Consider the following 27,229-nt stretch of genomic DNA (forward strand, 5'->3'; position numbering starts at 1 on the left):
TAAGAGCACCAGCTCCAGTGTCGGGATGACCTGGGGATCGAATCCGGGCTCCGACAGTTAGCACCCACCCAGAAACACCTGACCATGTAACCTTGAACAACTTACTTAACCCCGATTGCTTAAAAAAAAAAAAAAGAACAACATACACACACATATATCTATATATCTGTGTATATATATAGATGTCTATATATAGACATATAGATCTATGAGATCTAGATGAGCATCAATGTCAGCTCACATGTTTTCAAGCTTAACTGAAGGAAAACAGGAACAGTTTGAGGATTGATATGAACTCTTATAATGTGAATTCTCCAAATATGGAAAGGCCTGCTTTAAGATGGTAGTGAATTTTCCCATGCTAGAAATTTTCAAATGGAAACTGAATGAACACTTGTCACAATGTCATAGAAGGGATTCTTAGGGAAAAAAGGGTAGGAATAAATTATCCCAGTGATCCTTTTCAGCTTTTAAGATAATGTGATTCTTTCTGTGAGGCAAGGATAATCTAAAACAATAGATTATTTTAAAATTATGTATGTTTGATTTTAGATTATGCTTTTGTGACTTATTTGAGAAATAGCCATAGAAATTTTCTTAATTATTTAAGCTGTAATATAGTGTTGTGATAAGTATATTTAGTAAAAATCAAGTTTTTAAATATAATTAAGAAAGCTTCACAGGTATGGACTTCTTTTGGTAGTATTGGGATTTGTACCACATCTACCAGTGGGTTATATTTAGTGAATCTCAGCTAAAAGCCATTAGTAAATCAGTGAGTATTCCATTTGACCCAAATTATAAATACACCATAGAAAGAATAGGCTATTGACTATGAAGGACAAAATTTTGAAACAGAACACAATACCATCCCTACAGTCCCTCCAAAAATTGAAGTAGTTTTTAATTTCTTGGAACAAGCAGTAATTTTGATAGTTTCATTTTATGGTAGCAGTGGCTTATGTGTTTTTTACTACTTCTGGCCTGGTTCAGATTTCTGACCTTGACCAAATGAAACTAAAGTGATCTGGTTTCTCCACCTTTAGTTAGTTTTTTGTCAGTTGAATATTGGATTTTATACAATACATACGTCTTTCCTTGTTCTCTTGTTGTAGTTTTAATTCTGGCAAAAGAGCACACTTAAATGATTGTTAGAGATACTAGCAGTTGTTAATATGGGTAAGTCAAACATTTCATGGATCATTCAAACCTATAATGAAAACAGAATCGGTCAAACCAAAAAGCAAAGGAAGATGTGACTGAAATTTTAAAAGTGTCTAGAATTGACAAACTTTTGCTGAGAAATAACTTGTTTAATCACTGAAAACAAAACATTTTCAGAGAGACCTACCTGCAAGTTGGAGTGTTGTTACAGATTCCTCCACAGTGTGACTTCTTGAAGTAGACTTCTTGAAACTGGAAGAATAGTGAGAGGACAAAGTTTTGTTTTTTTTAAGTTGCTAACTATTACTATGAAGCAAGACAGTACTAAGACTGGTGCTTAAAATTGGGAAATAGGTCATTTTTGCAGATAAACACATTTTTTTTTTGTTCATGGCTAGGTGGGTCTGAAAATCTGGGTCTCTTCATCAGTCTGTATCCATCCAAAAATCTCTTGGAGTCTTTTACTTCTTGGGGGCCTGGAAGCCTTGTTCTTTTTGAGAGAATGATGAACTCTAATAATATGTTAAGGAGCAGAATTGTTCCAAAATTATTGAAATTGCAGTGGTTCCCAAAGGAAATATGATATTGTAAATGTTCCCTTCACTGCAGTGGGAAACACATTGGATTTGGAGACAGTGAACCTAGGTTTGTGTCCCAGTTCTGTCACTTAACTGCCTATATGGTACGGGGCTGATCACTTAACTTCTTTGGACTTCAGCTTTCTCACATGTAAAATGAGTGCACTGACTACAAAGGACCTTTCTATATAGCTTTAACTCATTGATTCTGTAGTCCTTTGAAATGATAATGTCAATGAAAATAAAAAGTATAACTTAATGTTTTTTGTATCTAAGGACCAAACACAGTATTTTCTACATAGATGTCTTAATAAATGGCAACTGAATAAATGAATGCTGAAAAGGCAGAATAAAAAATAAAGGGAGAGAAGAAAAGGGTGAATTATATTGTATGGAGTAATATTTACTGAATGCCTACCACATGCAAGGAGTTGTTGTTTGAGTTTGGCTTAGAAAGGATTGTTAGCATTACAGTAGGTTGAAATTGGATTGGTGAGGTGGTGGATAGTGGGTGACATTTCAGGCACAGTGAATGCTATGGGAAAAGAAAGGGGGGAGGGGAAATATATGCTATATTTAGTCTTAATATTTCAGGAGTGTCAACATTTTTGAAGAGAAATGTCTATCCAAGGTGAACAAATGAATGAAAACACTGTTATTGTATTGATAGTCGCAGTCAGTAGGTTTCCCATTCAACGGCATGTGGTAATTTGGGCAATACTAATTTTGCTTGTTTTTACCTGTGTATGTTACCGACTCACTATGTTTTGATTTTCTGTGAAGCTCATTGAAAAGGCCATGTAGTGTACCAGTGATGTATACAATTAGCACAATGACACATGCGGACAGGAGCATCCAGAGAACCTAATCTTTCCTAGAGAATCTTTTTTTTTTGGACTCTGTGCCAGGTATCTGCTATAACATGGCAAGCACATGTCTCCCTTGCTATTTAAAAAAAAAAAAGTTAACCTTTTCAATTAACTGTTTAGTTTCTCTCCTCTCCCACCCAAAAAAACAGAACAAAACTCATTTAACAGATAGGCATATGCAAGCAAAATAAATTCTATCTATTGTCTGTTGTCCTTTTCCAAAAATATGTGTCTGGTCCATACTCCTCTTTCGGGAATTGGGTAGCATTGGAATCATGACTTATTATTGAGTTAATCTTAAATCTTTCAAAGCTGTTCATTTTTACACTATTGTTATTAAATTATAAATTGTTCTCTTAGCTCTCCTAACTTCATTCTGTGTCAGTTCATACAAGTCTCTTAGATTTCTTTGAAATGATCCCCTTTGTCATACTTACAGAACAGTACTATTCCATTACATTCATATGCTGTATTTTGTTTAGTCATTCCTCAGTTGATGGGCACCCCCTTAGTTACCAGTTTTTTAGCACTACAAAAAATAATATAAATATTTTTGGTGGTATCACTTGATATTCAGAAGATCATTGAACAAAATTTGGATCTTGCATTGCTTAAGTTGCAGGTTTATTATGAGGAAAGTACTTTGAAACCTTAATATTTTAAAAATAAACTTTAACATTAATGAGTATGATGTAAATGAATGTGGTATTAGAGTTGGGACATAAGTGCAGATTCTGGTACTGTCTCTTGTGTAAATTTAAGTAGGTCATTTTTCCTTTTGGGTGTTGCGTCTTTATTTGTAAAGTGAGCTTGGTTGAATTTAGATAATCTAGATGATCTCTAAGGACCTTTCTAGCTTCTAAGTTCTATGATGTGTCATTAAAAAAAATCTCTAATCTGATTTATCTAATAAATCTTTATAGATCTTAACACAGTAGTTGCAGTAGTACTCTTCAATGTCTGCATTTGCTCTACCAAGTCAGTTTTCTTACTCAAATGATAAATACAATGGAATCTTATGCTATGTAATTTTGAGTTATTTGCTTAAAGGTGATGTGGTTCACCATGTCTGAGGAAGTCTGCATTTTTCCTCTAACAGCTTTAAGTGTTGCATGGGCTGTTCTCATAAACATGATTAGAATGTAACTTAAATACTTATTGTATTGATCATGGACATGCATTTCCAAATATTTCTGGAGCAAATTCTCAATGAAAAGCAGTATTGTAGAAAATAGTTATAAAATGATAGAATATATAAAATAAAAAATAAGCCATTTTTCATTATGTGTTATCTACTTGGGAGGTGGGAAGTGACAAACCTAGAATGAAATCTAAGAGTCATTACATAAAAATGGGTATGATGCTAATCATTTTATCAAACCTTTTTATTGAGGTTTTTGTTTTTTAGCAAAGGTTGGGTATGTAAAAATTGGGTACAGGTATTTTACATTTCATCATTGCACTTTAGAATATTTTGGAGAAAAGATATTTTTTCCTTTAGCAAAGGTTGGGTATGTAAAAATTAGGTACAGGTATTTTACATTTCATCATTGCACTTTAGAATATTTTGGAGAAAAGATATTTTTTCCTTAACTAAAAGTGATTGAGCATACTTGGGTAAACTAAAAAAGGAAAAAGAATCCAAGAAAAAAGTTCTCATTCTTTTCCTCAGAACATTCTAAAATCAATAAATAAGGGCGAATAGGAGAACCTGGAATCTTTTCACCCTTAATATATATAATACATGATGGTTTTTTTTTTCCAGCCTTAATTTTAAGTTATCTTTTGTTTTCAAATTGCTTTTGTTTCTTAAACTGTTTCCTTCCCTGGCAATTACCCAGTGAACCATCCCTTGTAATAAAAAGGAAAAAAGAAAAGAAATAAAGCAGTCCATCAAAACTAACAAACACGTTAGCCAAATCTCATAGTATATGCCATACTCCAAAACTCAAGAGTACTGCAAAGAGGAGGAAATAATAGGACATAGTTCATTTCATAACTAATTTTCTTAGAGGACAAGTTTGGTCATTGTAATTACACGACTTTAATTTTTTTTTGCTCATTATGTTTACATTGTTATAATCATTGCCTATTCTTCTGCTGTCAGTTCTTAGTCTTCCTTTATTTCAAAACACAGTTTCTATGTAGTCTTTCCTGATCTTTTCAACTAAGTACCCTACTTTATATATATATTTTTCTATTTATTTATATTCTATATATACTTATATGTCATTGTTTTTTCCCCTGTGTATATGATGTACTACAATTTGCTTAACCATTCTCCAGTTGATCAGGGCTTTGTTTCCAATTCTTTGCTACCATAAATGTGAATGGTTTGGTGTATATGAAACTTTTCTGTCCTTTCCTCTGCAGATTTATATAGCAATAGTTTGTCTGAAAATGACCATGTTTGTCACTTTTTATGCATAATATCAAATTACCTTTGGAAATTAATAGCAGTGTATTAATGTGCCTTTCTTTACACAACCCTTCCAGCCTTGACTATTAGGCTATTTCCATTTTTTTTTTATCTTTGTTAATGTACTGGACATGAGGTAAAATTTCAGAATTGTTTTGATTTGCATTTCTTTTGTCAGTGACTTGGATTAATCTTCCTTCTAAGTGTTAATAATTGGCAGTTCTTTAAGGAAGTGTTTATTCATATTCTCTTACCAGTTATCCATTGGGGCATGGTTCTTGATCTTAAGTATTTGTGTTCTCTATAAATCTTGGCTCTTAGACCTTTGTCAGAGATAATTAATTTATACAAAGAATATTCTTAATTGCCCATTTCCCTTCTTATCCTAGATATGTTGGTTTTATATATTAACTATACTGTTGATCTCATATAATCTGATTTTTAAAACTTTTTAATATTTCATATAACCAAAGTAATAATTACTTAGAAATTTGTGGAAGGTTTTTAAACTTTTGGAATAATAATGAAACTTTCTGTAATTGACAAGTTATCTTTTGTTGCCTAATGAAATTATTATTTATTTATGATTTCATGGGTGAATGAAACTTTCAGTGAGTAGCTTCTACTTGTTAGGTCAACTCTTCTATTTAGAGTCTTAGAGAATTGCCTGAGGTACTGAGAGCTTTAGTGACTTGTCCATAATCACAGAACCTGCATGTGTCAGGCAAGTCTTTCTAACTTTGAGACTAGAGATTCTCTTAAACCAGTATACCATGGGTATTTGTATGTATGTGTGTATATATACATATATGTACATCCTGACACACTGCATTGGTAAAGGCTATTTGTTCATTGTTAAAAATCAATAATAACCATTTGTTATTTATTTAAAAAATTCCTCTATGGGTGAGCAAATTTAACACATTTTGCAAATATCAGGATATATTTGGCAAAAGTCAGTATTTTTCAGGCAGTAGAAGTTATCAGAGGCTTTATATTATTGTAATTGACTCAGTCTTCCTACTCATCTGTGATGGCTACCTCTTTTGCTTACCTTAAAGAAGATATTTATGATACAAAAGCCTGAGACTTCTGTGTAGGATATTCATCTTTGGCCTGTCTCCTTTTTTATTTCGGTATTATCCATTCTTTCCAATATATTTCCCACCATCTTCTCCTATTCTTGGTGTTCATTTGGAGAATTATGTCCAACTCTTTGTTGACCTCGTTTGGGGTTTGCTTGGCAAAGATACTGTAATGGTTTGCCATTTTCTTCACTAACTCATTGTACAGACGAGGGAACTGAGACAGAGTTAAGTGACTTGCCCAGGGTCACACAGCTAGTAAATGTTCAAGGTCGAATTGAACTTGGTCTTCCTGAGTCTAGGCCCAGCACTATCCACTGTGCCACCTAGCTTCCTACACTTTCTAGCTTTGTATTAAAAGTACATATTAATACCGTGTTTCCCTGATAATAAGACACTGTCTTATTAATTTTTTTTGGACAGAAAAACAGCAGAGGGCTTATTTTCAGGGGAGGGCTTATTTTAATGAACATTGACAGCAATTTTAATAAACAGGTAAATGTGAACAAAAAAATGTACCTTTATTCAATAAGCAAATCACTGGGGAAGAACAGGATGACGCGCTCACTGCTGCAGCTCTGATTGGATGCAGCTCGGAGCGCGGCGTGCATTTCAGGGGGGGGGGTGCATACAGAGGGTACCTACCGTAATGTAGTGTGTAGCGCAGGGGATCACCTTCACTACAGTAGCAATCTCAATAGGGCTTATTTTCGGGGGAGGGCTTATTTTAGAGGAATCTTACACAGTAAGGGGAAGGCTTATTTTTGGGATAGGTCTTATTATCGGGGAAACACGGTACTTAGTTCTGTGTAAGTGGTAGGTGGCCCTCCACAACATGGTATGTGAGCTGCCATCTTTTTCATGGTAGTCTTTGACCAAATGTCCAGTTTTTTTGTGTTGCCTGATGTGATGATTAAATCATCTGTTCTTTGTCTTGCAAGGAGTGCCTTGTTTTTAAATATAGCTTCCTTTTTGTTTCCTTAACTAATTTTATTCTGTTCCTTTAGGATGGTGACCTCTTACTGTTATTGGATGAGAATCTCATTAAGTATATGAACAGCCAGGTTGAAGTTTGTGTGTGATATAAAAACTGTATGATTTTTAGTACCCTGTCCCTATTTCCTATCACTTTCATTGAAGAAGCAAGGGGGGGGGGTGTCAAGACAGGACTAAGAAACATTGACTGTTTTTTGTTTCATGCATTTCCACAACTGAATAGTTAGTTCATCATCAAGTTGCCAACCAGTTTGTTAGTGACTGGTCCTCTTTTGCCAGGACCATAGACTTGAGAACAGCAGCTGGGTGTCAATAGACAGATTTTCTTTCACAAACAATGTACCCCAATGAGCTACATCTATGAAACAGCTGACTGAATAATATAGAGTATTCATAATCCCACTATGCTTATTGTTTATTGATAATGAAAAACCATTTCATTAGGTAGAATTAAATGCCATAATAAAAGTTTTCTTCCAACAAGTATCCCCCATCCATATGTGAAAATCATTCAAATGTTCTTGAAAGATAAGAGAGAACCTTTTTTTGGGTAAGATTTATTATCTTAAGATTAAATCAACTTTTTAAACTCCTTAATTAGTCTCATGATTAATTTAACTGCAGTTTACCTTATATGTGATCCCTCCTTTAATCTAGCAACAACTAACTGTATATTCCATTTTCTTGATTTCATAAGGATGTCAGTAATTCAGTACTACTTGTTGATTATTACTCAAGGATCTCACATTGGAATATCACCAGTTTAAAAACTATAATTTGTAACACCTTCTGCCATTCGATTTTTCCATAGCCCTGCCATGACACAGGCCATTTTATGCTTTTCTTTGTAAAGGCCAAAGGATTTATTACCTATCTAGCAACTAGCCTATAAATGAACTTTCTTTTTAGCTAACTGGTCTGGTCTTGACCTATTAGAGGCAATCTATTACCAAAACAACATTGAATGCCAATTCAGCTTGCTCTAGAACCTGTCACAATACTTTTTTCTGACATATGCAACATTGTCATGACATGAAGAGACACTACAGTAGGACTTTGTGGAAGATCTGTATGTAAATAACTTTGGATCATTTTCTCCCTAAAATAGGCATTATTGTGAATGAAAAGATAGTTTATGCACAATTTATCATACTGGCCAATGGAATTGATTTACATCTCTCACTAATGTTTAAAACATTTGCTAAACATTTTTCAGTGTAACAATAATAATTGACATTTATGGAAGGGCTTTAAAGTTTGCAAAAGCATTTTATATAGATGATCTCATTTGAGCCTCACAATAACCCTGTGACGTAGATGTTATAGGTATTTTTAACCCTGTTTTACAGATGAAGAAACTAAGTGTTAGAAAGTTTGTGATGTACATACAACTAGTAATTGTTAGAGGTGGGATTTGAACTTAGGTGTTCTGTATTCCAAATCCAGCTCAGTTTTTCTGCCAGGTGAAGCTGCTAGATAGAAATGTGTTTTGCCTTTAAAATATTTATTTCTACCATGTTTTTTTGCTACTTTGTTTATGTACATTATATTTAATTAGCTGACTTTTAAAAAGTGAAAATGCATTGTCCATTATGAATTTTCAGCATTTGTTACTCCCTTCAAGTGTCTGAAAAACCATGGGTGAAATATCAAGGTTTCTGTGGAGAGTATTTTTTAGGGTCCAAATATGCCATGATCCTTTGGTGAAAAATCTTGTGCTTAGTTATTTCTGTTTGCAAATACTGCAGAAGCTCCCTGAAGTCTTTGAATCATTGGCTACAAGACCTTCTAGTTTCTCAAGCTGATTTTATGTATAAGTGTTTGCATGGGGACAAGCTGAAGGTTGACTTGAGAAAGAAAAGAGAGATAAGACAGAAAAGCATCTCTGATAATCTTGTGGAGGGATATGAAGAAAAGGTGAAGTTTGGTATTGGGATTTTTTTAAATATCAATTCTATACTGAGATTTGTAAAGATTACTTATACCAAAATCTCTCTTTTTTCCCCCCTTATAGAGAGGATCTGACGAACTTCTTTCAGGCAGTGTACTCAGTAGCCCAAACTCTAATATGAGCAGCATGGTAGTTACTGGTAAGTGATAAAAAATGTTGTTCACTTTTTAAATTGTTTTCTATTTAGTGGGAGCTGAAAGTCAAATTAATCAAAAACAACTTATCTGTGCAATTTGTTTTAAAACTTAAAACATTTTAATCAAATTGTATTTGAATATGTGTCATTAAAAGAAACTATATAGTTATGTAACTTTAGGATTGAGAAGTAGTTCTTAAAAATATATTGTTACCATAGCTCTAAGTCTTCAAGACTGAGCTGAGATTTCATCTTGTAACTTAACTCTACAGTTTCTCTCCCATGTTTTCTTCTTTCTACTTCCAAAGTCACCACTTTCACCAAACTTCTGTAATAGCTTCTTTCTTTTTGGAGGGCAATTGGGATTAAGTGACTTGCCCAAAGTCACACGGATAGTGTGTCAAGTGTCTGAGGTCGGATTTGAACTCAGGTCCTCCTGATTCCAGGGGCGGTGCTCTATTCATCACACCACCTAACCGCCCCTGTAATAGCTTCTTAATTAGCCTGACTGCTTCAAAGTTCTTCCTTCTCTATTCAGTCCTCCACACATAGCAAAATTATATTTCTAAAGCACAGTTATCAGCATGCCACTCTTCTGCTTAAATTCCTTTAGTGATGGGCATTGCCAATGGGATGAAATGTAAACTTTTTAGTATGACATTCTAGGTCCTCCATACTCTGTTCTCCCTCCTCCCACACCTCCCCCCTCCACTCCAAGTCTTATTTGATATTACTCCTCTTCAGAAACTCAGCATTCCGTCTGAACCAGACGATTCTATAACTTAGAACCATCTCCTATGATGATACTATACATGATCCCCTGAAATGTTCCCTTAATTTTCATGTCAGTCTTAGAAAGCTTGTTTTCTTTGAAATCTTAGCTCAGTTTTATCTCCTCTGTGAAATTTTCCTTAATTTTCTTCCTCCTCAGTTTTCCTTGTTCTTTACTAATTTGTGTATATTTTGTGTTCCAAAATAACATGAACTCCCTAATGATCCATTGAACAGTATCTTTGTATTTTTGTCTTTTCACTACCCACCATAGTACCTTGCTCCTATAATGAATTGAGTTGAAACTTCAGTCCATACTCATCTTTCCTTTTTCTAATAAAGAACATTTATCTCTACCTCACAAATAAGCCCTTGAGTATATACTGACTTGTATTCTTAATTGCTTCTTTTGACGTAATCAGATTATTAACTCCCTGGGTACAGTGACTCTGTGTATGCTTCTAGCTAATGTTGTACTTATTGGTGTCGGGGGGCACAAGAGACCCTTTGATTTCACCACTGTGGTATAGGAACTCTCAATTTGGCTCTTCCTCCTACTGATGCAGATTAGATTGCATCAGTAGTCTGGTATTTTTTTCCTTAAAGAGTCATTTTATGGTTTCAGAGATTAAATGACTTTCACAGGGTCACTCAGCTACAGTGTTTTAAAAGCAGGGCATGAGCTTAGTTCCTCATATATTAGTTATATTAGTGAATAATACATCACTGACTAGGTTCCTAGAAAGCTTTAATAAATGCCTTTTGAAAGCTTCATGAGTTTTATTTTAGTAAGTATGTGCTAAGGCAGAAATAAAAAAAATATGAGAGTCTTTGTTGGGAAGTCTACATTTTACTGGGGGGGGGTTAGGGTTAGGGGGAGGGAAGCTCAAAATATACCTAAGCTGTTAGCAACTAGAGATATTCAGAATCACCTGTTATAAGAAGTAGAACCTGAAGTCACGTCTTAAAAGGCATTTGGAATTTCAAGAAACAGGGGAGGAGAAAAAGATTCCAGGCATGAGAGAGAGCCTATGTAAAGATATGGAAGTGGGAAATGGATACTATGTATGGGGAGCCTGGCTGTATGGATAGATACATTAGAAAGTAATATGAAACAAGCCTGGAAAGTTAGGCCAAAATGTAGGTCAAAGCCTCTAAAGACTAAATAGAGAGGAGTTTACATTTTATCTTAGAAACATTAGGTTTTCTTAAGTTATTTGAAAAGGAGTTAGAGCTGTGCTTTAGAAAAATAAATTTTATAGCTGTATATAGCATAGAATAAAGAAATATGGGACCTGATCTGATTGGTGATATCATTAAGAAAATGAACATAGAGTACCCTGAACAGAACCTTGAAACAAACCTGCAAATGGGGGCAAAGCATAGATATTAATTTAGGAGGTGATAGTAAGACTGACAGGTCAGACATAGGAGGAAAACAGAATCATGTTATAAATGTCATTGGAGAAGGTGGGAGTGGTTAGCAGTTCTGGAAGCCATAGTGTGGTCAAGAAGGATCAGGTGTGAAAAAAAGATAGTTGCAATTTAGTCATTTAACATTTATTAAGCACCTACTGTATACCAGGTACTATGCCAAGCACTGAGGATAGAAATAAGAGAAAAAGACAGTCCCTGCCATCATTAGTATATGCAAAGCATAGAGATACAAAGGTAAAAATGCACTCAAGGCGCTTGTTCAAGGAGCTTGTCTAGTGAGGGAAGATAGCACAAAAAAGGTACCCAGTGCCAATCAGAGGATTCTATATGTGGTTGTGGGGTAATAAGGAACTCTTGCAGTTTATTGAGTGGGGGGTCAGGGAGGGTGACACAATCAGATCTGCACTTTAGTCTTCTCCATCCTGAAAAAACCCTTATTAGCCTCTGCTTTCCTCTTAAGCTGTCATCAGATAGTTCTCCCTTTAATAATCAGACTTCTAGAAAAATTTATCTGTACTTGTTGCCTTCACCTTCTTTCCTCTTCTCAAATTTTTGCAGTCTGGTTTCAGATCTTATCACTTTGTTGAAATGGCTCTTTCCAGAATTACCAGTGATCTCCTTATTGCCAGCTCTAATGGTGTATGTTCAATCTTCATCCTTCCTAAACTGCAGCGTTTGAAAGTGTTGGGTACCCCCTTATGGATACTCTCTCTGTTCTGGATTATCATGACATTGCTGTCTCTTAATTCTTCTTGTACCTTTCTTGCTGTTCTTCTCAAGCACTTGCTGGTGCATACTCTAACTCATTCTCTCTAGCTATACCTCAAGACTCTATCCTGGGTCCTGTTTCATTTTCTCCTTAAACTTTCTCAGGCCATGACCTCATTAACTCTCATGGGTTTAATTATTTTCTCTATACTGATGATTCACAGTTTTGCATGTCCAGCCCAAGTTTCTGCTTTCAGTTCTCACAGTAATCATGTAAGGGAACAGTCCTTGTGGAAGAGGCACATGCCATCCTTGCTACCACTAGCATCAGCTGCTGACTGCCTCTCACTTAAAGGGCAGAGGCATGTCCTCCTCTACCTGTTATTAGAATGTAAACCCCTTGAAAAAAAGAAACTGTACTGCTTATATCCCTGATGCTTAGCACTTTATAAATAGTAATCTCTTAATACTTTTTACGTTCATTTCTTTTTACTCCAGAGTTCTCTTTATGCGTCTGTAGTTGCCCATTTGACATTGAAAATTGTATGTCCTGTAGACAGTTCAAACTGAACATGAATGAGATTGAACTCATCTTTCTTCATTTTTTTCCTGAGGAAGGCATCACCATCATTCCAGTTATCCGCACACACAACTTTGTTGTTAGTGAGCCTTGATACTCACTCTTCCTCACCATACATGATTCAATGACTTATCAAATCTTGCCATTTCTCTATAGCATTTCTTACATCCTTCCTTTCTCTGTACTCAATAAGAGGCTTATTTAGGCTCTCAGCCCCCTCACCTGAAATAATCTCCCTTGAGATTCTTCTTGCTCCAATCAATTATCCCAATAACTGCCAAAAATTATTTTCTGTAATTTTCCTTTCTACTCCCCAACTCATTAAATTCTCATATTAGCACCTATGGTCACATATTAGCACTTATACTTTGATTTTATAACCTTTCACAACTTCCTGCCTTATCTTTCCAACCTTATTATATATTGCTCTTTTGCTGTGCCCTATAGTCTAGTCAAAAGGATCTCCTTGCTGTTTCTTACTCATAACTTCATCTCCAGTCTTCATTCTTTTACAATGGATCTCTTAAATACCTGTGTACCCCTTTCTTACATTGCTTCCTAGAATCCCTTGTTTGCTTTGAAATTTTGTTCAGATTATCTACATATTATCTTCTGTGATAGAATGTAAGCTCTTTGAGTGCAGGAGCTTTTTCATTTTTGTCTTTGTATCTTGAATACCTAGCACAAAGCCAGACACAGTAGGTACTTGATAAATGTTTGTTTGATTAATAATTTAGAGGAAAGTTGTTGAGGGCTTCTGCTAGGCTATTTGTAGTTTAAGTCATGGTGAATATAGGAGATAGATAGGTGGTAGAATCAATAAGTTGTCAAATGATTGGATATTGGAGGGGTGTAAATGAGAGTGAAGATTGAAGGATGGATGAATGAATATATGAATGAAAAGCATTTATTAAATGCTTACTGGATTAAGGACCAGGGATAATACAAATGCAAAAGTAAGACTGTTCTTGCCCTCAAGGATCTTATATCTGTAGCACCAGTGCACTAATCATAGCACCAGTGGCTACAGTAAATACGCCAGCATAGTGCTCAGTCGCAAAATATAACAGACTTTCCATATGGAAGACAGAAGCAAAACATTTATTCAGACCCCAGAAAACCAAATCTAAAACCAGTAAGCTGAGTCCATCATAATAGCAAAGAAGTTAATAAGCTATAATGGCACAGAGAGCCACAGCATCCTTTAGCCTTCCCACAAACCAACATTTACTTAAAAATCTGTCTCTCTTGAGTGTGTCCTCTCCCCTCTCCAGTCTCTTAACTGCTCTGACTCCCACCTTCCTATGAGCTCTGTTCCACCCTTCAGCAAACTCCTCCCACCACAGGCTCTATGTGATTACATTCAGCCTATTAGGGGGCAGGGTATATCTTCAAAGCAAGGAAAGTCTTCAAATTCCCTTAAGTTTATTAAGGGGCAGGGAAGATTTTCTGATTACCATTACAACATCCCAATGAGAAAAGTTAACGAAAGATGGAAACATAGATTTTGCTTTCAAACAGTTTATGAACTAATGGGGAGTGGTCAATAAGACTAAATCTAATCTAGCTAAATAAATATATCAGGTAAAATATAATCAAGCTTTCAGAACATATATATTAAATGCCTACTCTGTGCTAGCTGTTTTATTTTGCGCTGGGACTATAGAGACAAATGAAGTGCTCCCTTTATTGAATTTACATTGTCAGAAAAGACATGCACATATATAAAAATATATGAAGTATATACAAAGTATTTTGGGGAAGGAATCAGAAAAGTCTTCATGTACAACATGAGTCTTGGGCTGAATTTTGAAGGAAGCATAAGATTCTAACAGGCAGAGGCATTCTAAAAGTGAAGAATATATTCCAGACAAAAGGATGTCAGGGGAAAAGGCTCAGAATGGAGAGATTTGTTGTGTAAGAGTCACTGGAAAAGGACTAATTTGCCAGAATGTAGGGAGCAGGAAGGGGAATAATATGTATAAGGAGGCTGGAAAGATAAACTGGGGCCAGATTGTAAAGAGGTTTAAAAGCTAAATGAGGAATTCACACATTATCCTGGATGCAACAATGAATACCTGGTACAAAGTAGGAGAGTGACTTGGTTAGATTTGCAGTGAGGGCCTGAGATGTAGAAAAAAATGTTTTAAGAAATTTGAAGTGGGAGAATAATTTTTAGCTAGGGGAATTGAGTTGTCTTCATGTAATACTTTCTAATTATCCTTACCTTTAAAGAAAAAAGAAAGAAAACATCTATATTCTCAGTCACAGCAAAAGGAGAATATTATGTGGAGAAAGGAATACCAGATGGTGTTAAGAAATTTTATTTTCTAACTTTGCTACTAATTGCCTGTGTGATATGACAAATCACTTAATCTCTGGATGGCAGTTGAAAAATGGGGTAAACACTTAAGCACCTATATCATAGGGTTGTAGAAAGGGAAACACTTTTAAAGTTGCTATTGAAATATTTCTACATAAAATTTCTCTATATTAATTTGTATAGTATTTAACATACAATATAAATAATGGTTATTACTTCTAGTTCTAAATTCTCTGACCTGAAACCAAAAAAATTTGTTCTAATTCTATTAGAGAATAGAATTTTAAATGCCATTTCTGTACTTGTCTGGAATAATCTTATCTTGGAAAAAATGAAAAGATCTAGGTTACATGAAAAGTACAGTTTGTTAGATTTGGAACTTGTTGAATGTCTAGATCCAAAGAATTCCATTAATTACTTGGTGTCAACTGGAAAGGAGGACTCTAGGACTATCTCAGGGATCTATGCTGGGCCTGTACCATTTTTTTTTCCTTTTTGGAGGGCATTTGGGGTTAAGCCACTTGCCCAAGGTCACATGGTTAGTAGGTGTTAAGTGTCTGAGGCTGGATTTGAACTTAGATTCTCCAGACCCCAGTGAACCCTATTCACTGCACCACCTAGCCACCCTGGGCCTGTATCATTTTAACATTTTTATTGATGTCTTGAATAAATGCTTAATCAAGACACAAAACTAGAAGGTATTGCTAAAATATTGGATGACAGATTTAGGTATAAAAAAGAATGACAAGCTAAAATATTAGAAATTCTGTTCTGAAATGTAATATGTATTAATGTAAAAGTCTTTTCATTTGGGTTATAAATCCATTTCACAATACAAGACTTGGGGAAGGCTTGGCCCTCCAGAAGTTCATTTTAGTGGACTGCAAGCTCAGTATGAGCCTTTATATTTTAGTGGACTGCAAACCATTTGAGTCTGGAATGTTAAGGCAGACAAAAAAGTTATTGTTAGATTACATTAAGAAAGGCTCTAAATCTAGAATTAAGGAGGTGATAGTCCTCATGACCTCTGCCACATGCAGATGACATCTGGAGTATTGAGTTAAGTTCTGGGCATCACATTTCATTCATTCATTTATTTGCCCCCCTTTCCCCCTTTTGGGAGGGCGTTTGGGGTTAAGTGAGTTACCCAAGGTCACAAGGCTAGTTTTTGTGTGTGTGTGTGTGTTAAGTGTCTGAGGCTGGAACCGAACCCAGGTACTCCTGACTCCAGGGCTGGTGCTCTATTCACTGTGCCACCTAGCCGCCCCAGGGCATCACATTTTAGAAAAAAATTGAACTAGATTTCATACAAAGGAAGGCAGTCAAGATGGTGAAGGGTTTTGAGACCATGCCATATGAGACTAATATCAAGAAACTGGGGGTGGTTAGCTTGAATGAGATAAGACTTAGATGGAACATGACAGCTGTCTTCAGTTTTTTGAAAGGTTGTCATGTAGAAGATTAGAATTGTATTCTGTTTGACTTTAGCGATCAGAAGGTAGGAAAACTAAGTGGAAGCTGCAAATTTCATGTAGTCTAGTTTCCCTTTAGAAGTGATCCATCAACCACTACCACTTAACTCTTCTTCTTCTTGCCCTTTCAGGATGATCTCTCTGTCAACTTCTTTGGTACAAGTACCTGTTTCTTCCTTAAGAGAGTTCATCTTTTTCTCTTTGGGAGGAGACTTTTATGTTTTCCTGCTCTTTTTTTCTTTTGATACTCATTAAAACTTAAGTGACCTAGAGGAAAGATTTATATAGTTAATCTCTGAAGGATTATAGGAGGGCATGCACAAAAATCACATGATAGCAATCACGTATAAATTGTGATCCATACAGTTGCAGAGCATATCGACATGGATGATGAGATATGAGATCACGTGTCCACTGAAATAGAACTTGGCAACAATGTACAGTATAGATTTGATGGGGGGAGGTCCTGGAAAATGGGGCAGATGTGGTAGAAATGTCCGTCAGAAGGTGGAATAAAGATGAGAATTGAGCACAAGTTAACTAGTAGGAGTGACAGTCCTTTGAGACTGACAGAAAAAGGAAGAATATCTTAGAGCAGTATTTTCCTTAATTTTTTCATATTATAAGCACATAACCATGTAATATGAACAAGACTATGAAGCCCGAGTATACATGAGCTGAATTGCATTACAGTAAAAATTTTCTGGAAACAATTTTGACATTAACTAATAGATGTAATTATTTTTATGCTACTTGGTAATTGGGCATAAGTGACTATGATTAAAATTTTTTGAACAGGCAAATATTTGTGACATGAGCTAGGAGAGGAGGGGAAGTGGAATGTACTGGACAGGGCAGAAAGTTCTTCCAATCTTCCTGTGAAGACCTGAGCAAACCCATGTTTCTTTACATGTTTAACGGGGATTCCCATTATTCCAGTCTTATGGGAACAAAAACAAGCCCAACACATGAAAAGAGAAAGGGTCTTATACAACTATAGTGTCAAACTCAAGTTGGAAATGAGGACCACTAATCTATACAGAAAGATCCCTGTTGGCTGCAAGTTGATTTAGTTTTAAATGTAATGTTGCATGTTATATTTTTATTTATTTAAAAATTCCCAATTATATTTTAATCTGATTGGGGCTGCACCAAGGAGGACCTGTGGGCCATATATTTGATACTTCTTTTCTATAATATGATCAGCATGTTGGAGTGATTAAGTGACCCAGTCCTTTGTGACATAAGGGAAGTCATTTAAAACTGTGCCTAAATACAACTTAATACAAAAAAATAAATGAATGAATGAATAAAAAGCATTTATAAAGGGTTTAATATATATCATGATCTATGGAGATAAATATAGATAAAACAAGGTAGTACCTGCCCTTGAGGAGCTCATGTTCTAATGGGAAAAGATAATATGCAATTGAATGGTAGGTTCTTTGAGCAGCAAAGTCACAGGAATAAGTTAAATCATAGAGCATTTGATTGGCATACTATTTTTAGTAATGGTAATGTTGATTTAATTGTAATTCTGTAGAGAATTGATGGTGGAAAGAGTAGGGGTAGTATGGCAGTGGCACAGCTTGAAAATGGCTAGGGAACAGCAGTGGGGATCTGGGTTGGGCTATAAAGGGTGCAGGATCACTGACCACAAGCCAAGGTCCATGAGGCAAATGGTGGAGTGGTCTGGGTTCAAATGGTGGTCTGGGTGCTCATGGTGCTACTGCTCCCAGGACACTTACCGTGTTTCCCCGATAATAAGACTTATCCCAAAAATAAGCCCTCCCCTTACTGTGTAAGATTCCTCTAAAATAAGCCCTCCCCCGAAAATAAGCCCTATTGAGATTGCTACTGTACATTACTGTACCCTCTGTATGCACCGTCCTCCCCCCCCGTAAAACGCACGCCGCGCTCTGAGCTGCATCCAATCAGAGCTGCAGCAGTGAGCACATCATCCTGTTCTTTATTGAATTCATTATTGAATAAAGGTACATTTTTTTGTTCACATTTACCTGTTTATTAAAATTGCTGTCAATGTTCATTAAAATAAGCCCTCCCCTGAAAATAAGCCCTCTGCTGTTTTTCTGTCCAAAAAATAATAAGACAGTGTCTTATTATCAGGGAAACACGGTAATACTATTGGTGACAGCTGGTCAGCAGTTTTTGCTTGTAGTAATGGGAAGGTGGCTCCCATTTCCACAGTGATTTCTTTTGTCAATAATGGCTATGGCTATTGGACTGGAAGCTTGGGAGTTTAGGGTCCTGGGCTGTCTCCTTAAGGGACAAAGAGAGGTCTTTTCTACTTCCTCCAGCTACTAGTGCCTCCCCTTCTCTTCCCTCAGTCACCTTTGTATCTGTTTTGTCTATACCACTAAATGTACATATTGTATCCCCTGACTGGTTCATAAGCTCCTGGAAGGTAAGTATTGTTTAGTTTTTGTACAGAATGGTGGATTTCTATAGAAGTATAGTGAGAAATGATGCTGGAAAGCCATAGAGGTTTAGTATCCCAATGATATGATGCTACACCATCTTATTAGAGCAGAGGTTCTTAAAAATCTAGTTATATTGAGGGGGAAGAAAAGAAGTTAAGTTTATCTTGGATCATGGAAGACTTTGAAGGCCAGGATAAGAAACTTGAGCTTCATTTCTTAGGAAGTTTACTTAGCTTAGTGATTCCCGTTATTTAAATTTTTATTTTTTATTTTTTTAGTTTTCAACATTGACTTCCATAAGATTTTGAGTTCCAAATTTTCTCCCCATCTCTACCCTCCCCCCCCACCTCAAGACAGCATGTAATTTGATATAGGCTCTACATATACATTCACATTAAACCTATTTTCATATTAGTCGTGTTGTAAAGAAGAGTGGGAACCAATGGGAAAAACCATGAAGAAGAAGAAACAAACAAAAAATGGAAAAGAGAGAGAGCGCAAATAATATGCTTCGACCTACATTCAGACTACATTGTTTTTTTCTGAATGTGGACAGCATTTTCCATCATGAGTCTTTTGGATTCATCTTAGACCCCTTCTTTTTCATAAAAAATTTCATGGACCCTCTGTTTCTCAGCCCACAATATTATTTGATTGAAAAGTTATATATGAAAAAATTACTTTGAATTTAGCAGTGCTTTTAAATAAGTTTCCATTCTATTAAGTGCAGTAGAATCCAGTATGTTAAAAAAGCTAGTAATACATATGTGTACAAGGTATTATTCAATCTGCAAAGACTTAGTTGCTTATTTATGATTTTCATACAGCTTTGAAGACCTCTTGAAATAACCCTCTGGTCCTCAGGTTTGGAATCGTTTAGCCTGTGATATTTTTTGAATGGAATAATGAATGAATATTGACCTTAAGGATAGATTCTATCTTACCAAGCAAGTGAATTATTAATTTTAAACATTTTCTGTTTGCCTTCTTCTAACTTGGTATTTTGAACAGCTTTTACCTATTTCAGTCTAAAGGGAAAGGCAGTTTTATGAGGTAGAAAAGCATATTTAGATCACAGCTAAAATCCACCCATATTTATTAAATTACCTACTATGTGCCAGGTAACCAGGATACTAAGGATAAATGAAGCAGTCCCAGTTCTCAAGGAGTAACTTATATTCTGCTAGAGGGAGGAAAGAAAGAAAGAGTGATTGTTGTTTATAGATGTATGTATTTGGTTATATATACACACATACACATATAACATCAAAAATATAAGGTAGTGTAGGAACAGAAGGCATTAGCAGTTGGGCAATGTCAGGAAATGGTTCATGGAGAAAGTGGTATTTGAAACGAGTGTTTAGAGATGATAAATTTTCCCTTAAGGACTGCTTTGGTTGTATCCTAAACATGTTGATACGTTGTCTCACTGTTGTCTTTATTATTACTGAAATTATAGATCGTCTCTTATTCTTTGCCCTTTATATTTTTGCTGTTTGTTTTTTGTTTTGAAGAGGACCAGTGACATCATAGGTGATGTCTTGACTTGTGTGAGTTGTGCAAGGCTGTTGACCTCACTCTTTCAGAGTCTTTGGAGTCTCTTGGAAAAACAAAAGTCAAGACACCTGGGGATGGATTGTTTCTATGATTCAGGGTCTTGTTTTTTTTTTTTTTTACCTACTTATTGCTTAGGTTTGAATTATTAAGTCTCTAATTTTTGATTGTTTCATCAGTGAATTATTAAATATAATTTATTATATTATGTTCTCTACAAGATGTAAGATTTATCTTTTTCTGTATTTGTTTATGAGCTTTTTATGCTCTAATACTTTTCAGTTTTTGTGAAGATACTATGCACAGCTGAGAGCCAGAGAGCCATATATATTCTTCTCTATGCCCTTTCAGTAATCTCTAGATATCTAATATATTTAACTTTTCTAGAATTCTGTTCAGGTTCTTTTTAAAATATTTTGGGGGGTTAGATTTGTCTTAGAGCTATAAACTAAGGTCTCCTACCATTATAGTTTTACTGCTGATTTATATCTAGCACTTTAAATATTTCCTTTATCTCATGCCATTTGGTTCATATATATTTAGTATTCATATTGAAGTTATTGTTTGTGATACCTTTCTGCAAAATGTTGTTTTCCTGATTATTTGAATTAATAATTATTAATTATTATTAATATAATAATAATATAATATTATTAATATAATAATAATCTTTTTTTTTTTTTTTTGCTGTTGTTTTGTCTGGGGTCATTGGCTTAAGACCTTCTCTTCCACCCAACCCCTTTTTAACCTAGGCTGAAACTAAATAGATTTTGACCTAGCCCCTTAACACTTAGTACATCTTTCAGTTTAAGATGTGTTTTCTTGTAAACAGAATAATACTGAATTCTGTTTTCTAGCAGATTCTACTGATAAGGGATGGCTCCCAATAGGTTCAGCAGGAACTCTGATTTTATCTAAGACCAGAACCTGCGATTCAGTCTGGAAAGAATCCAGTAGGCCCAGGCTAACTTGGAGTCAGAGTTGTAAAAGTTTATTATATGCCTTACAGTGGGCAAGGATCCTTAGGGAACCTGCAACCTCAAAGGGGTAGAATTAAGGTTTATATAGAATCATCCATAGTAGAACCTGGGCCAATTAGGCTAACTAGGTGATTAAGGGTGGGACTAGGGAGGAGTTAAGGTGGGGACAGTGTAATGCCCTGGTGTATTGCCCGTGATTCACTGGGGAAAATCCCAAGGGGGGGGGGGCTACCTAGAGGTGTGGTTTTAGGCTTGGAAACGTCACTAAGTCAGTGAGTGGTCAAGGGCTGAGAAGTGCCCAGTCTGCCACCCATCAGTGTCATTTTGACAAGATTAATGTCTGGAACCAAGGCTAACCAGAGACTCGGGATAATGGGCAAAGGAGTTAACCCAGAGATAGGGCCCTGAAGGATTCATTGAGGCAGCCAAAGAGTCAACCTAGAGATAGGGTACCTAAGGATTCATGGGGGCAGTGGAACACTATACAAAGGGGAGATAATAGTTGCCTAAGCTGGAATGTTTGTAGATAATTAGTGAAGGATTCTTACGAATACTTTGTTATTGTTCCAAGCTGAGATAATTGTTGCTGGTCAGAGTTATTGCTCTGAAGCTAGGGGCGGGGGAGAAGGGGCAGAGTTAATGCTCTGAGACTGGGGAGGGGTGGGGGGAATGGAGTGTGATTTTACAAACTGGTTTTACAAATTGATGTTACAAAGTTTTACAGACTGATGTTACAAATATAGATCCCAAGCACCCCCATCATTCCTGATGTTGCAGATTGATATTACAAATTGAGTTTACAAATAGATTTTACAAACAGATCCCAAGCACCCCATTACTACTATTCTCTTCCATTTTACGAATGAATTCATCCCATTCATATTTACAGTTGTACTTGCTATTTTAATATTTTCCACTATCCTGTTCTCTTATCTTTCTCTTTGTTTCCTAACCACTCTTCATAAAGTAGAAGAGGTGGTGAGAGAGCAGTGAGTTTAACACTACTGCTTCAGGTTTTGTGTAATCTACTTCTCTTCTCCTGCCCTTACTTCTCTTTCCTTCACCCAAAGCCCAGTCACAGGTTTTTTTTTTTTTACTTTCCAAAATCCACCCTCTTTGATTAGAGCCTTTTTCCCCCATAAGATTAATACCTCCCTTAATCTATCCTCCCTCTTGTTCTTTTTCCCTTCTCTTTTCCTTCCTCTTTCCCATTTGAGTGAAATGTATTTCTATATACACCTGTGTGTGGATATTATTCCTCCTTCTTCCCATGTGTTTCTGTAGATTCCTATTGCATACTCTGATAATTTCTATTCCTATTGCATACTCTAAAAAAAAAAAAAAAAGGCAACCGCCGCCAACTGCCAACCGCAGGACCGTTAGCTCGGCTTTTCACTTTCTCTTGCTCTGCTATGTCAGCACGTCCATGGGGCATGGGAGATCTTTAAATCCCATAACCCTTACATTTGGCCCCAAGATCTTTCATGTCCCTTACTTGGCAAAAATACAGTAGGAATAACTGGTGTCAACAAAATTTCACAACAATATAACAAGAATAGCACACAATAAACACACAAAAAACACCATATTTTAGGGTGGGGCTTGAGCACAAGCTCCCCATCATTCCCCCCACCCCGAACAAATGGGGCCCCAAAATCTTGTGGTAAGGGGTGAAGATCTCTTCTTCTATGGCTACTTGCTGCTGAAATCGGATGTAGAGCTGTCCCTGTCCTTAGGGGTCCCATTTGAGAGGTCAGTTCTTAATATGCTTGATGCCAGGTCCAAGGGTGACACATCACAGTTGCAGACAGGGGGTGACATCCAGCTTAAGCTATCAGGCATCTACAGATGGAGGGTACCAAGCCTGTGGAAACAAATCTAACAAACAAGGTGAACAAACAAAAAATCAAGAACAATAACCAGACTATTGTAGCCTCACTCACGGTAGAATAAATGACTTAAGGGTACAATTTTGTAATCATCTTCTCCAGAATAAACAATAGTTACAATGTTATCCTTCCCATATGCTATAATCTCTGCAGCCTTTGGAACATCATCTGGCTTCCGTTTTACCCATACTTTAGCTCCTGATTTTATTCTATCAGTAGAACCAAATCCTTCAGTTCCTGTGACAGTTATTTTGGAAGGAGGGTCAGTTTTTACAAGTGGCATTGTTTTACAAGGAACGATAATCACTTGAACTATCCTATCATTCTTGTGAATCTGTATGGGCCCTTCACCTAAATTCTGGAATGTTACAACAATTTCTCCTTGATAATTAGAATCTATTACTCCAGCCAATACATGTATTCCTTGAGCTGCTAATCCTGATTTGGGTAAAATCTGCCCAAAGTGATTTTTAGGGATTCTTATGCATATCCCAGTGGAAATTTTTCTTATTTCTTTCCTGTCCAACCAAAAGTCCTCTAAACAATGTAAATCATACCCCACCGAACCAGGTGGTCCTGGGTACGGTGCTGGGACATCTGGCCTCAAGGTCCAGTACTCAATATTTGGGATCTTGTGTGTTTGTTGTTTTCTAATTTGCAGATTGGGGGTCATCATTCTGGCTAGAGGTGTACTTCCTCCCAATGGTCTATTATTCAAATTACGCAAAGCCATGAACAAATTATCCTTCCAATGTTGATATGAATTATTGGAACTTAACTTCCTCAACTGTTCTTTCAGTAATCCATTCATTCTTTCAATTAACCCAGATGCTTCTGGATAATATGGAATATGATATATCCATTCTATATTGTTTAGTATACAATACTTCTTCATTTCATTGCCTTTGAAATGTGACCCATTGTCACTTTGAATCTGCATTGGGGTTCCATAATATAGACTTATGAGTTTATCAAGTGTTTTTCTGGGTTGCATTCTTATAAGGACAAGCTACTAGTACACCCGAATAGGTATCAACACAAGTACATATAAATCTGCATCCTTTATCCAGTGGTAGTGGACCAATATAATCTATTTGCCAGATTTGGGCTGGGACTTTTCCTCTTGCTATCTCTCCAGTTACTACCCGAGGAACAGTTCGCTCCTTTTCCAATTGACATATATGACATTTTTCTGCTATCTGTTTTAACAGTGAATGAGAGATACTAATACCTCGATCTTGTGCCCACTGGTGTGTGGCCTGGACCCCCAAATGGCCTGCTGTTTGGTGGACCCATTTTGCTAATACTGAATCATCAGTTGTTGTCAAAGTAGGGACAATATGTTCAGTAGCAATCTTTGCCAGTTGATCAGCATGAGCATTGTACTCACGTTCTGGTGTGGTGGGGGCCACGTGAGCATCTACATGAAAAACTGACAAGTCAGTGACCAAAGACATGTTCCAGATATCTTCCCATAATTCTTTGCCCCAGACTTGTTTACCATGAATTTCCCAATTTTCATTTTTCCACATGGGCATCCATGTAGCTAACCCATTAGCTACCGCCCATGAATCAGTGAATATATGACACTGTCCTCCTTGTTCTATTTTGATGGCTTGATATACTGCCATAAGTTCAGCATATTGGCTACTTGCACCTATCCCAGTACTTTCCAAAGTCCTTCTAGTACATGGGTTATAGGCCACTGCTTTCCAATGTCTTTTTTGCCCCAAAAATTTTGCTGTCCCATCAGTAAACCATGCATGTCTCTTTTGTTCCTCAGTTAATACATCATATCCCTCATTCCATTTTACAGTGGAGTGTACCAACTGTTGCTTTGGCTCAGGGGATGTGTCATTCCTCTCAATTTCTATGTTTGCTATAGATTCATGCAGAGCAGAGACTCCGCTTTTGCCTGTTTTCGCTCTATTTTGAATATACCACTTCCATTTGATTATACTAGCCTCTTGGGCATGTCCAATTCTGTGAGAAGCTGGGGTACTCATTACCCAGGTCATAATTGGGATTCCAGGTCTTAATATCACTTCATGGCCCACAGTCAGTTGTTCAGTCTCCACCAAAGCCCAATATGCAGCTAACAACTGCTTTTCAAAAGGTGTGTACTGGACTCCAGATGAAGGGAGTTTCCTACACCAAAATCCCAAAGGTACATTTCGGCTTTGTTGTTTTTGCCATAAGCTCCAGTTTGCATAATCATCTTGTACAGTCACTTGCAATTCCACTGGACCATTTTGCATGGGCCACAAATCTAGGGCCAATTGTATGGCAGCCTTGGCTTCTTCAAAAGCTTTACTCTGCTCAAGTCCCCGATCGAATTCATATTTCTTCTGTGTGAATCTATATAAAGGTTTTAAAATCTGTCCCAAATGTGGAATGTGGTGCCTCCAGTATCCAAACAATCCTATGAACTTTTGGGCCTCCTTCTTATTGGTAGGGGTAGGAAAATCCTGAATCTTTTGTCGGGCTTGAGGAAGAATCTCCCTTAGCCCCTTGTTCCATTGTATACCCAAAAACTTCACATTCTGAGCTGGTCCTTGAACCTTTGCAGGGTTAATTTCCCACCCTTTACTTTTCATATGCTCAATTAGAAGGGTCAAACTCCTTTCCACTACTTTCGCATCTTTTCCCTGTATCATGATATCATCAATGTAGTGGGTAAGCTGTACACCAGGTAGCTTTAATTCATCCAACTGTTCAGCCACAATCCTGTGACAAATAGTGGGGCTATGTATGTACCCTTGTGGCAAGCGAGTGAAAGTATATTGTCTACCCTGCCAAGTGAAAGCGAAGTGGTCCCATTGTTTAGAGTCTATTGGGATGGTGAAGAAGGCATTTGCCAAGTCAATAACTGCATACCAAGTCCCATCATATTTCTGGATCCTTTCTATTAAGGTGATGGTATCTGGAACAGCAGCATACAAAGAAGGAGTCACCTCGTCTAACCTTGTTCCATTCTCCTCACACACATTCTCTTGGAAGCTGTCAGGGCAACTCTGCCCAGCCTGTACAAAAGCTGCATGCACATTCCTTCTGCTAGTTTTTTGCTTCCTTTTAGCTACATGAACAGTAGCTTGCTCCTGGACCACATGAGTCCCTCCAGTTTGCTCTTCTGAGTGCTGTGACACAGAAGAATCCTCAGGCAAACCAGCTGACTCCCTAGCCATCCTAGCTCTTTCCTTCAGCAGCTTATCCCTACTTTTACACATAAGGCAATAACTTGTTAGCAGCACCCAGCCTCTCCTGCACACTCCTGCCAGTTCTTTGCCTGGTTCTATGGGTATTGCTTTCAAACATCTTTCCAAATCTCCAGGTTCTCCCTCTCTTAGCCTTGGTTCCCAGTTTTCACAGGGCCCTGTGCTTTTAGCCCATTCTCTGGCTAGAGAGGAATAAGGCAAATCCTCCCATCCTCGTCGCCAAATGTATCAGCAATGCCATATTCACAATGCCTATAGAGATTACAAATATGCTGATATAATTATCCATCACAAAATACGTCATGTTTGCTATTTGGGGAAATAAACTAGAAAATTTATTAAGATACCAAAAGACTGAGTCCCAAAACCAGAAAGTGAAAGCCATCAGAGTAGTTATGATATTGGCACAGGTAGATAAAGTAGAAAGCACCCACATTTTCAAGCCCTCAAAACAGAACAGGCTACCTCAGCCAAAGGTCCTCCTCTCCCCACTCACAGCAACCACCCAGCGCCCTGGAAGCGGGCTCCCAGCAGCTCCGGCCCCTGGCAGTCCTCAGCAGGAGTCCTTAGCAGAAAATCCTGCTCCCAGCAGCTCCGGCCCCTGGCAGTGCTCAGCAGGGGTCCTAACTAAAAAAAAAAAAAAAAAAGGCAACCGCCCCCA

The 27,229-nt window shown here is 36.8% G+C and overlaps 1 protein-coding gene across 6 annotated transcripts in view; it reads left to right on the forward strand.

The window, feature by feature from the left end:
- Positions 1–27,229, forward strand: part of PTBP2 (polypyrimidine tract binding protein 2) — a 142,383-nt gene that overhangs the window by 53,017 nt on the left and 62,137 nt on the right. For 5 of the 6 annotated variants that reach the window (XM_069063390.1, XM_069063391.1, XM_069063392.1 and 2 more), the window contains exon 3: positions 9,126–9,201. The exons of the other annotated variant lie outside the window; for it this stretch is intronic. In XM_069063390.1, the coding sequence (XP_068919491.1) occupies positions 9,126–9,201 (76 nt within the window). The remainder of the gene's footprint in view (positions 1–9,125; positions 9,202–27,229) is intronic. 6 annotated transcript variants of the gene reach the window in all.

Source organism: Petaurus breviceps, unplaced genomic scaffold (genome assembly GCF_028583685.1).
Source record: "Petaurus breviceps papuanus isolate PSGF00001 unplaced genomic scaffold, PetGlider_PUasm1.0 90564, whole genome shotgun sequence".
NCBI lineage: Eukaryota > Metazoa > Chordata > Mammalia > Diprotodontia > Petauridae > Petaurus > Petaurus breviceps.